General features: G+C 40.1%; 1 protein-coding gene across 1 annotated transcript in view; it reads right to left on the bottom strand.

Annotated features, from left to right (window-relative positions):
- Nucleotides 1-13,410, bottom strand: part of TBC1D4 (TBC1 domain family, member 4) — a 204,213-nt gene that overhangs the window by 68,874 nt on the left and 121,929 nt on the right. The window contains exon 2 of the mRNA XM_012642152.1: nucleotides 19-678. Coding sequence (XP_012497606.1) covers nucleotides 19-678 — 660 coding nt within the window. The remainder of the gene's footprint in view (nucleotides 1-18; nucleotides 679-13,410) is intronic.

Raw genomic sequence — 13,410 nt, 5'->3', positions numbered from 1 at the left:
GTCAGCAGGATGAGGCACTTGCAGGAGGCAGACGCCCAGCTGCTTGTCTGGCACTTTCCGCTGAACCCCGGGCAGCACCCTGCGGGCTGGTACCTGGAAGAGCATTGTTCTGTTCTTCCCCGAGTCCGACGGCTGCACGTGACTGGGAGCGCTCGCGTGTCTCCTTCGCGGCTGTGGTTTTTGGCTACTCTCGGGAACTTTCCTTTGCACTCCGGTGACACTGCTGCACCGGGACCGAAACTCCTGCTGTTCATCGAAGCCAGAATCTTCCAAAATCCGCTCAGGGAAGCACACCCGAGAGCTGGACGGGGCAGGCTGGCTGGCCACGGCAGGGAAGCCAGGGTGGGTGCTGGCGGCGCCGTCCACCTCCTCGGGCAGGCACTCTCCGGGGGACCCAGGCGCCGACGCCTCCAAGACGGCCAGGTCCTCGCTGGGGTCCGCGCTGCGCTGCTCACCCTGGATCTTCAGGCGCTGCTGTTCGTGCAGGCTGAACTTTTCGATGCAGTCATCGATGAGGCTGGACGGGGCCTTCTTGTGGATCACTGTCACCTTTCCGCAGTACAAGACTTCGAACTTCTGAGAGTTGTAAAAGGCGTCCTCATTGTCTTTGCTAGGTTTGGCATCCTCTTTCATGGCCGCTTTAGATACCTGCCTTATGCTGCTGATAACATCAGGAACCTGGAAAGCAATTTTAAATTCTCATTTTAGCTGAATATTTTGTGACAATTTACGTTTACCTAGACCTGGTTATTATTACATGGAATGCATTTTTATCCTAAATGATAAGATACAGAAAGTAGACCTTACATAAGACAGAGCGTAAACTTCAATTATACTCTCATACACCATATGCAGAAATGTAAAATGACACCACCACTCCAGAAAACTACTTGGCAGTTTTTTATTAGTTAAATAAAGACCTGCCTCACGACCCAGCCATTACACTCCTAGAGATTCACCTAGAAGACTGGAAAACACATCCATACAAGGACTTGTACACGAATATTCATAGCAGATTTAGTCACAATACCCCAAAACTGCAAACAACCCAAATATCCATTAACAAGTGGATGGATGAACAAAATGTGGTACATTCATAGGATAAGATACTATTCATTGCTCACGCAGTTTACTGCAACAGCCGTTTAACTGGTTTCCCTTGCCCCTTCAATCTACTCTCAAAACCAAAATGATCCTTTTTAACTCGTCATATTACTTGAGGGAATCAAAATATGCCATCTGAAAATATGCCACTTTGGCATATTAATTATCTTGAGTTAAAGACACTTGAAAAACAGCAGATGCAAGAAGGGCACTCTGACTTTTCTTTTTCTTCCTGAAAGCAGGAGATAAAATTCCCATGTGAAAGGTGCCCTCCCGTACCAGGAGGAAGGAAGACATTCTTATCACCAGAGACAGGGAGTCGAGGTTGAGAGAAACCTGACAAACTAACTAGTTGTTAAACTAACCTTTATCTTCCTAGTCACTTTTCCACACTTAACTGCCCCAACCCAAACCCCTCTGTCATGTGACGTTGTCACAATTTACTACTCTTTGTCCAACCTAGTATGTAAGTGTTTGGTACTAGCTGCTTCTTTGGGTCTTCATTTTTCTTGTACAGGCTCCTATACATATGTAGAAATTACTGAATAAAATTGGTATGCTTTTCTCCTGTTAATCTGTCTCATGTCAGTCCCAGCCAGAGACCCTAAAAGCATAGAGAGTAAATCTTACCTCCCCTACATTACTCACCTGCAAACCCTTGAATAGCTCCCAATTTCATTAAAAGACAAGACCCTTACGGTGTCCTACGGAGCCCTCACCAACTGCAGATGACAGACATACAGATTAAATTTGCACTGTGACTACAAATCCTCCCTATGATCTCCAGATAATCAATCCAGATTTTACTCTTTCTTTTTTTTTTTAAGAGAGGGTATTGCTGTGTGACCCAGGCTGGAGTGTAGTGGCATGATCATAGCTCACTGCAGCCTCAAACTCCTGGGCTCAAGTGATCCTCCTGCCTCAGCACCCAAGTAGCTGGGACTATAGGTACACACCATCACACCAGGCTAATTTTTCTAATTTTTTGTAGAGACAGGGTCTTGCTATGTTGCCCAGTCTGGTCTCGAACACCTGGTCTCAAGCCTCCCAAAGTGCTGGGATTATAGTGAGCCACTGCACCTGGCCCTCAAGCTGGATTTTAATCTTTCCATTCTCACCTCTCTTCCTCTGACTTTATCTCCAACTACTCTCCCATCTCACTCTCACTGTTCTAGCTACACTGGCCTCCTTGCTATTCCTTCAACGTGCCAGACACATTCCTCCCTTGAGGTCTCTGAATCCACACTCTTGCCCTAGATACCTGTATGGCTCACTCCCTTGCCTCATCTGGATCCATGCTCCAATGTCACCTAAGTGTTTCCCACCCTCATGTGCATGCTGCGAGCATGCACACACACATTCACACTCAGCCAGCACTCCTCTAGATTATTCTCTGCTTTATTGCTCTCCATAGTATGTACCCCCTTTAACATTCTGTATAATTTATTTATTATGTGAGCTAGAATGTAAGTTCTAGGAGGGTAGAGGGTAGTGATTTCTCTTTTTTTTTCTTTTTTCCTTGTTGTATCCCCAGAGCCTAGAATAATTCCTGGCACATAGTAGGTTCTCAGTATATGTACTGGTCCCAAAAAAAGCTTCTTTGGTAATTTTTATTTTTGTAAAAAAAGGGAAGATTATCTTGTATTCAAAGGTTGCTTCATATTCAGACATATATGGTATGTCTTTAAATCTTCTAGCACCAATATGAAAACCAGAATTTCTTCTCTTTCACATACAGTAGTTCTTCCTTATCTGAGAGGGATGCATCAGACCCCTAGTGGATGTCTGAAACTGGGGATAGGACCCAAATCCTATGCACACTATGTTTATTCCTATACATGCACACCTATAATAGTTTAATTTATAAATTAAGCACAGTAAGAGATCAACAACTAATAATAAAACAGACTACTCATAACTACATACTGTAATAAAAGTTATGTGAATATGGTTCCCCCCCAAAAAAATATCTTACTGCACTGCAGTCACCCTTCTTCTTGTGATGAAGAAGGAACAGAGTGGGACAGTGCGAGATTTCATCACACTACCCAGAACAGCATGCAATTTAAAACTTATGAATTGTTACTTCTAGAATTTTCCATTTAATGCTTTCAAATCATGGTTGACCACAGGTAACTGAAACTGCAGAGAAGGGGGGGCCACTGTAACTATTTGGGATATACTGCCAAAGCATTCATAGTTTAAAAAATCACAAGAATTTCAGCTTGCTAGACCAAGTATATCCTATGAAAGGATAAAGTCCGCATGCTATGGTTTTAATGACTAGCCCTGAACATTCGACACGTCTCAGGAACAACGTCAGGTGTTTGCGCTAACATGTGACCAGCAACCTTAGGCCTCTGTCATTTTCTTCTTGCCTTAGTGTGTGATTTACCTTACCTGACAAGCCAAAGCTATGGAGAGTGAGCTAGCTGGCATTCAACCCTGGGAAAAGTAAAATGATTCTTAATGGGTTGGGCAAAGCCCTAAGAGAATGATTTCTTTTCTCAGTAACTGTATTCCATTAAAAGCTTTTCATCTGATTTTTAACCCAAGTACTCCTAAATCTCTAAAAGTGTCTCTACAGAGTATAAAATCATAAATATTGTCTGTGGAATTTCTTCTAACCTGTAGATTTTTTACCTCATTACAAATATTTAAATGATTTAGTGCAGCCTGAGAGTTCTAGTCTAAATTCAAACTGCAAATAAAGCAATTCAACCTTAATTGTGTCAAGTTCTCTGTTTGTTTGTCCTTTTTTCTCTACCATTATATTGACAGTTCTTGAGTGAAAAACTTCTTAGTGGCTGAATTTCTACAGTTTCCCAGGATCCTTCCCTATAACCACAGGTAAAGGCTCAACATCTGACTGTACCTCAGTAAATGATCCAATTTATATAAGCAAAGCTTATCAACTTTCATTCTAAACCAAATAGGTAATTTGATCTTCCAATAATTAGAGGTATTAACCTTATATCATAAAACAATTCTAGTACTAGTACCCCATTCATTTTGCCCTTGAGGAAAACTCTAGCTGGCAGAGGTGAAACAACTCTTCCCAAAGGTACTATCTAGATCCAAATTCTGTGAGTTTATTTTTGGATCAATGTCAATATAGGAGAAAGATAATGTACAATCAGGAGACAGAAGATCATCTTTATTATTAAACCAGAAATAGTGTAAGTTGTTGAAATGATTCATTTCAATTAACACACAATAATTACTTCAACAACCAATAAAATGAACAGGGCTTTTCACATGCATCTCATGATATTTAGAAAAAGCACAGTGCCACCTTTAGCTAGTATTTTGTTGTTACACCTTCAGTGACCTCACTAAAACAATTTAGATTCAAGTACTAAGATTCAGACATTAAAGCAATTTCTCCTCTCAACAACAAAAAATTGCCACTAGATTCCTTGAGGTCATGCTGCTGTTTCTCATTAATTATCATAATTACTTAGCACACGCCAAGAAACCCATTGGTATTTTAAGAACTACATTTCACCCGACTTCAAAAGAAAACAAATTCTACAACTACCACACTCTATTGTTTAAAGGCCTAAACAAACACAGGAGAAAAATCTGGATAGTAAAAAGCACTAAGGAAAAATACCTTTGATCAGGAAGCCAGTTGAAAATTGGAGTTGTTCACGAATAGCAATGATTATGCCAAATTGTTGAAGTCTTCAGTATTAGCCCTTAGTTGCACTTAAGAAGTTCTCTTTCTTTCTTAATAAACCAGCAGTAATTTCATTGTATTTGCTAAAGTCCACATTATCACTATGCAGTCAATTATAAAACGTCCCACAAGTAACCGTTATTGCTTCAAAAGTTAAGTATTTCCTGACTCTGCAATCAGGAAATACACAGATTGTTCAGGACAAAAAAGCAAGATCTTTAGCTTTCTTTAAAAAGAACATTTAATTTTGATAACCATTGTCTCTCTTATGCTGTATAAATAATCACAAGTGTCCAATGCTTACTAATTATGAAGATGAGAGAAGATTAATCTATATCATGATGTCTTTTTTCCTCATAGAAGGTTTACTGATAGAACAGATGAACTTCAATAAATATTTAAAAATGGATACAAATATGAATGTGAGAATAACCTTGCAAAACATATTTAAACAAAAAACTGAATCAATTCTTTTACAATTTATATGAGTTCAACTACTTGATTCATTATTAATCTTTTTAATAATTATAGTAGGCACAGCAAGATTTTAGACAAGCGTAAAAAAAATAAAAGTTGAGGGAAAACATTAGGGAACATTTCAGACAAACTGAAACAACTTCATGATGTGAAGGAATAGCAATTTAAACTAGTTTCACTCAAACAGAGACAGTATGGAAAAGAACTATATTTACTTTGGAAGTAAGGTATGCCTTTAGAGGAAGGGCAGATTTCCTTTATAATCCTGCTTTGCTTACAAAATGATAAGATTAGTTTATAGACTGTCCAGGCAACATGGGGAAGATGTCAAAAATATAATGGCATGATATAAATTTCAGCATTTTGAGAAATGACAAATTTGGTCATTTAATGTTATAACTTCTATTTGGCTTTTAAAATCTCATCTTCAAATAATGGGAAGGTAAATAGATGCCATGAAACAGTTCATTTATATTAAAGGAACGCTAACCATTCCTAATCATTTTTTCAGCCTCAGTTGCCTGGGAAGTACACCCAGTCCATGCTATCATTTTTAAAGTGAAGCTGTCTGACAATCTCACTTTAACTTTTATCTGAAAGTATTTCAGAGATTCTCTATATTTAGTTAAAAATATACATTATTATTTTGAAGTAAATTTTCCACAGTAAAATGAAATCTCATTTTGACTAAGTCTACGTGCAAATTAGACTGGAGTAATACAGTGATTTTAAATCATATAATTATAAAACTAAAGGTGGCCTTAAGGAATCACTGGTCCCCACCATCTTATTTTACAGATGTAGAAACAAACTGTTTACAGCAAAAGTTAAAGCAATAAAGAGGAAACTAATGAGATTACAAGAGAGGAGGTTACTTGGGGCCAAAGAAAGCAGAATGTCTCTGTGACTGAACCCAGAGTCATACAAGTAGCTTTGTTTTTGATCCTTGGGCTGCGAGCCAAGACAGTTTCCTCTCAGACCAGGCTTTGGTTCTTAGATATTCTCAGCCACTTTGCTCCAAACCCATTTATGGTTCATTCTTCTCTAACTGCTGCTTCCTTGATGGCCTCTGAGTTAGGCCAAATAACAGAGAGAGAAATTCCTTCAACCTTTCTACAACATCCTCCCCTCTCCTCTGTCTCACCATTCATGTGGCTAAATTCCTTCTCTGGAAGATATTCTTACCCCATGACCATGACAAATTTGCAAACATGACCAAATATAAAATACACAGGAGTAACTCACAGGAAAAAATTCTGGGCAATCATGTGATTCGATTAAGAGAATGGAATCTCCTCTGAAGTGGCTGAGTTTAGTGCTTCAGGGAAATATAAATGCAACAAGAAGGGAGGGTGTGTGGTAAGAAGTCAGATGGCAAAAGAGTAGACAAGGACAGTGGCTTTTCCCTTTCAAAAGCAACGACATTATTTCTAAAGGGAAGAATGCATACCAGCTAAGTCCTCGACATACAGTTAGAAGGCTTCTGTCTAAAACTCCACTCCAATACCTCTGATTATCTATAGAAAAGACACTATTCCCTCCCAGCCTTTGGTTTTTCATCTGCAAAATGGAAATCACAACATTTATCTCAGAGGGAACCTGGGAAAAAATGAATTAGATGTGAGATATGCCTGACACAGTGCTGGAACAGTGAAAGCATTCAATATTATTTAATTAAATCAAAATATAATTCTGATTTGTGCTATTTAAGGAGATGAAAGAAGTGAGAGGCTATTGCTAAATAAAAATCCCTACCTTCATGAAAGTTAAATGGGAGGGGGAAGGGATAGAGTAGAAAAAAATAATAAACAAGATAAGTCATCTATAAGGGATTTTAGTGAAAATTTCCAAAGAGAAAAATAATGCAGAGAAGGGGGAAATTTGGAGGGCCAGAAAATGTGGAGGGGAATAGTTGTCATTTTAGAGAAAGGACTTTCTATAAGATGACATTTAAGTAAAAACCTGAAGTCAGGAACGACATGAGCCACACAAATATCCGGGAGAGGAACCTTCCAGACAGACAGAATATCAAGTCCAAAGGCCCGAAGAATAAATTTGCTTGGTGTGTTCAGGGAGCTGTGAGAAACCAGTGTGGCTGGATGGGAGCGAGTGACACGAGGCTGTGGGAGAGGCAATTGTGGGGGACAAGGGGACAGGGAGATCTAAATCACACAGGCCTCAAAAGGACTTTGGCTCTTCCTCTGGTGAGACAGAAAGTCACTGGTATGGTGCTGAGTGGGGAAATGACATGTGTGGCTGCTGTATGGAGAGTGGGCAAGGGTGACAGGTGGGGGCCCACTGCACTGGTACAGGGGGAGCCACAGCAACAGGCCCGCTTTGGGATATGATTTTAAAGGTACAGACACAATGATTTGTTGATGGGTCCAATACAGGGTTCAGGAGACGGAGAGGAGGCAAGGATGACTTCAGGGTTTGTGGCCAGAGGAATTAAAAAAACATAGTAGAGCAGATTGAGGGAAGGAGATGGCTTAAGATATCAGGAGCTTAGTTGTGGACATGTTAATTTTGAGACACTTATAGACATCCAAGAGATGATGTCAGTAGGCAGTTGAATATGTATGTCTAGAGCTCAAGGGAAAAGATCAAGGCTGAGATAAAAATTGGAAGCTATTGGCATATAGATGGTATTTAAAGGCATGAGTTAGATGAGTTCATCAAGAGGGGGAGAAGAGATGACAGAGAGACAGACAGACAGACAGACAGGGACATAGACAGCCAGGCAGAGAGAGAGAGCAGTATCCCCAGGGATCCAGCCCTGAGGCACACAATACTTAAGTTTGGAAGATGGAGAGATATGAACAAAGGAAAACAGAGCAAGAGCCAGGGGTAAAAGCAGGTGAGAACAGTACTCTGATGCCAAGTAAGAGAGGGAGTAATCAATATGAGATCATAGGTGACTTGATGAGAAAAAAAATTTTTTTTTTTTTTTTTTGAGACAGAGTCTCACTCTTTTGCCCGGGCTACAGTGAGTGCCGTGGCATCAGCCTAGCTCACAGCAACCTCAAACTCCTGGGCTCAACAATCCTCCTGCCTCAGCCTCCCGAGTAGCTGGGACTACAGGCATGCACCACCATGCCCGCCTAATTTCCTCTATATATTTTTAGTTGTCTGATTAATTTCTTTCTAATTTTAGTAGAGACGGGGTCTCGCTCTTGCTTAGGCTGGTCTCGAACTCCTGAGCTCAAACAATCCGCCCGCCTCGGCCTCCCAGAGTGCTAGGATTACAGGCGTGAGCCACCGCACCCGCCCTGATGAGAAAAATTTTGATGGGCTAAAGGTAAAAACCTTACAGAAGTAGGTTCAAAAGACATTTCAGGAATGAAGGCCAAAAACAGCAGGGACAGACACCTTATTAGGGCAGGAGCTGGAGGAATAAGTGAGTCAAGAGAGGGCTCTCTCAGAGATGGAAGAACCAACAGCTTCCAATAGAAAATACATAACAGTGACAAGGAAGATGTTAGCTCCAGAAGGGCAGAATTGCTAGAGTGACATCCTTAAGGAGGCAGGAGGGGGTAGAATCTGGGGCCCAAGGGAAGAGGGTGAACTGAGCCCGGGGCAGGGGCAGCTCATCCGAAAGGGAAAGGCAGACCGTAAAGGCACAGGTGCACGCAGATGGGGTGATGTGAGTTCGTAGAATTTCTCCTGTGACTGCTTTAATTCTCTCTGTAAAACAGGAAGCTTGCTCATTAGCTGAGATGAGGATGGGGAAGAAGATCTAACAGAGCACTGAACACCAATATTAAACTTAATTCAAGCCTGAGTGTAGGCGAAACTGTGAGAGGAAGTTATCTTTAGAACCCTCAGGCTACCCTTTCTATGCTCTCTGGATGGTGAGATGTGACCCCTACAAGGGGGCATTTTCATTTTAATCTAAGGTTTAGCCAGAGATCCCAAGTATCTTAGGTGAAACTCAGGAATCAGCCAATAACTGGAAGAGAGGTTTGCACCCTAAAATGAAGTCATGTAGAAAAACTGCTTTCTTTGCCTAGGAAGAGCCTGGGAGCTAGTCTATAAAAGTAATATTTATGTAAGTATAAATTTTTTTTAAAAATTGCATGTAATTAGGAAAAAACCCACTATTCTGTACCTTCCCAAAATAAACATGGTTTGATTATAAAGTATTTGTGTCACTTATGAAAAATAACTGTATTTCTTTCCTGGGAGATGTATAGTTACATGGACATGGTTTCTAGAAAGGTGAAATAAGAAACAAAGTCATCAAAGCAGGAAAATAAAAACTTCTCATAAACATGTTATCAGGAAAGTTAATCTCCATTTTCTGGGGGAATCTAAGAAACACCCCTGAAATGCTTATTTATTTATACAGGCATCATGAGACTCATGGTTTCAAATGAAGCATAGCCCTTTTTCCAACCACAAAGTACCTTTAAGGTGAGATAAATCTACTACCTATTTATTCAATAATATGCTTTCTATCTACAAATTAGTCCCATTATCTGTTTAAGTATACAGTTCAATACCAGTTGTATTTTCTCCAAAAAACACTAGAGGGCGCTTCCCACATAAACTAGTTTGGACCAAAAAAAAAAAAATCCAAAAAAGTTTCTTATCATAATGAAAAATGCCCCCACTGTTTATAAAATATTATTACTACTGCTCTCATTTTAACTTCATAAAATTAACCACTGGCCGGTAAATTTACCGGAATTGTGACTGGCTAGACAAGTCTGGCAATAAAGCTAGTAAATTAATAAAATAAAGTTAGACTGAAGAAATTAGAGTACAGCAAAGTCAAGTCTTGATGACATTTAATCCGTTAGATATTTTTGAGCGGGACATAATAAACATAGTAAGAAAAATATGTCTTGGTCTTTCATCGTGATACAGAAGAGTATAAAGTCATATAGACAAAATGCTAAAATTATACACTTAATAAGTAGTTTTAACTTATGAAATGTCTGAAGTCATGAGAAGAGAAACTTTTGAGCAAGGCTCAGTTGTGCAACGAAACAGGCCTTGGGAAAAGAGGCCAGGGAGCGAAGGCTGAACCCAGAGGGATCTGGACGTGACAACCTCTAGCTGAGATCAGTAGATAAAGCTGTAATACTATCAGGAAACAAAAAACGCCATGCATTTCTCAGAAACCTATTTTTGTCCTGGCCTTCCATATTACTTCAGATATTTATACCACTGCAACAGATTTTTCACCTTGCAAGTGAAAATAATATGACATTCTTGAACTTTTATTTGGAGACTTCAGTTACTTACAAATATCATTAACCACTAAAGGAACATATGTCTTCCTTCCTCAAAGAAGAAAATTCCTAACCGCAGGACACCCAGGGATAAAAATAAAAATACACGTTCGCCTCTCTCCAAGATTAGGCGGGAAGGAAAGGCAATAGCAAGCAACCAGGTGCCTCGTCTCTGACCCAGACTTGCACTTTTCGTGGGTGAAGGAAAAGCGCTGGTCTCCACATAGTTGCACTTCGTGTTGGAGCTCTATATGCACGCTCTCCAACCCGCACAGAGAAGTCAAACTCCTTGAAACAACATGAGTCATAACGGAGTGTGCCTGATCTGGCTTTTCCTAGGGAATGAAAACTTAATGCTATGACGTTTTGCAGCAAAGATTGCCTTTCTGGCCCTTATTTCTCCTTCCTGTCTGGGACTTTAGTGAACATCACCAGGGAAAGTTCTGATCAGAAAAGACATTTCCAGAGATAAGACTGGCTGTTAAAATGTATGTCTCTTTGTTCATTAAATATCAAAGACCCCATCCCCTCCTCTTCTCTAGTGTGGCCTGGCAAAATGATACCAAGGGAAAGTGTATAATGACTTAGGTGACCCAAATGACATCACTCTCCTGTATTCTTGGCAGAAAACAATGAAAAGCTTGAGACTTTCAAGAGCCTGGAGAAAGTACATGTGCCTTCTATGCACCTCACACACATCTGTCTTGAAGCATAACACTTCCACGAGCAATACACCTCTACCTGTTGAAGTCTCTGAAATGTTACCGTATCGCTTGAGAGCCTTCCAGAAGCATGTACTGTGTGTCATGACTAGCCTTTGCCCAGCCCAAGCCAGGCCCTACCTACTCACTATATGCATGCCCTGTGGACAGAGATCTCCTCTCCCCTTCAACAGAACTCACTCCATGACACCATTACATTTCAGTGAATTGCTCTTTCATGATTGTGTAAATATTTCAAGTAAACTCTAGTAACTCAGTATACCAAAGCCCCCCAAAAGATATTTTTACTTATCAAATTGTATGTATGTCAAACATATAACTGTCAGATTTTAATTCCTTAAAGAAGTTCTCACTTTAGAATTTTACATAGAAGTTGTGACACTAAAATATCTTTTGGGATGTAATAGCCTTAATTCTTTAATATCCAAAACACTTCCTTAGGTCTACATTAAAAAGATTAATGATTACAGCAGCGTTTCCATTATAACCAATGTGACCAAAGAAAAAAGAAAATAAGGAGATTGTTCAGTGGTCACTAATAATCAGCCTGTAATCACATTATATAATGTGATAATGAGGCCTGAAGTCATTTTCATCAACATTCCCAAACAAGGCTCTATGTGAGCTGCAGTCTTGCCAAATTTCACAGCTTCAAAGTCACAAAGCAAATTCAAAGCAAAGTAGCAGCCCTCACTTTTTTTCACACATGGACTGCTTTCAAGAAAAAGTAGTATGATCTTAACTGTAAATCATTTATAAATGACTTATCAGCTTTAATAGACACAGCTTTGTCTAAACAGCACCCATTTAACAAATAGTTTTGGTGGATGCTGCCAACACTTGCACCCTCCCCGGTCCCATCTTCCCACAGACCACAAAGTAGCCACGATAAAGGGCAAGTAATCCAAGCAAGCCCAGTGAACAGCTAAAGGGGTAGGCACGTGACTCGAGCCAGGTCAATCTGAGTTTCTCCCTAATATTTCTCCACCAGAAGATGAGACAACAGCTCTTTTCCACGTCAAGTCTCAAGCTGTTGAAGAAGTTATTGTGGGACCATAGCTGGCCACATCCCTTCACTGGAGAAAGCCAGTCTTCAGTAACACAAAATGAAACCAAGAGGAAAACAGAATTAGAACCAAGATGTGGAGAGAAAGAGTCCTGGTGCAGTCAAGTCCCTGGTGTAGACATCCTTGCAGGTATGGCAAATGAGCCGTTGGTCCTCTCAGTTCTGGGGGCCACTCCAGGATCCTTTCATACGGGTGGTGTTTTTCCACCCTTGCCTGTAAGAATCCTAACTAGTACGAATCTATGAGAATATATACTAACATAGCAGTTAAGGAATCAGTTAGTGTTATATACAACCTGTTGAACCCAATCATGGTGATTGGGTTCTTCTGCTATGACTGAAACCCCAAATAGCAATTGGTTACACAAACAGAAGTTTATTTTCCTCTGACATAAAAGTGCAGTTAGGGGTCCAGGGCTGTTTTGGTTCTTCATTACATCATTAAATAACAAAGACTCAGTTTCCTTCTATCTTGTTTCTCTGTCTTGGGGGCCTCAAGCACATGGTCCCAAAGAGTTGCAAGTGTATTCCAGGCAGCAGGATATGAAAAAGGAATGAATAAGGAGAAAAGGAGAATGAGGGACATCCCCGCCCCCACCCGGCCACACACATAATGGACACTCTCTTATTTAGGAAAGGTTTCTTAAGGAAACTGCCACACAACAAATCTACTCCCACCCCACTGGCCAGACCAGAGGAATGCCTAGCAACAAGAGAAGCTAAGAAACGTAGTCCTGACTCTTGATAGCCATGTACCTAGCTCAAAATTCCATTACTAAAGAAGGGAGAACAGACATCAGGAACAACTTGTATTCTTGTCATAATTATCAATGATGCTTTAGAGAAAACACATTAGTCAGAGCTCTTCAACAAAGAAAAGCTGGGGATAGCTGCAAGTCAAATTATTTAAATCATGCAATGGTTCTAAAAAGAAAGGACTCAAGTCAAAGCTGTAGAAATATTTGCTTAATAAAGATAAGACTGAACTAGGTGTTTCAAAACTTTCCCAAATCAAAGAAACAGAAACCTCATGACCAACCCTCAAAGACGGTCATGGGACTAGTCCTTGTTACCCAAAAATAACAAAGTGCTTCTGATGGTAATACCAGTAAGTTACACCTA

Source organism: Propithecus coquereli, unplaced genomic scaffold (assembly GCF_000956105.1).
Source record: "Propithecus coquereli isolate 6110/MARCELLA unplaced genomic scaffold, Pcoq_1.0 Scaffold176, whole genome shotgun sequence".
NCBI classification, from domain to species: domain Eukaryota; kingdom Metazoa; phylum Chordata; class Mammalia; order Primates; family Indriidae; genus Propithecus; species Propithecus coquereli.
Note: the sequence above shows the minus strand (reverse complement) of the source record. Positions and strands in the feature narration are given on the sequence as shown.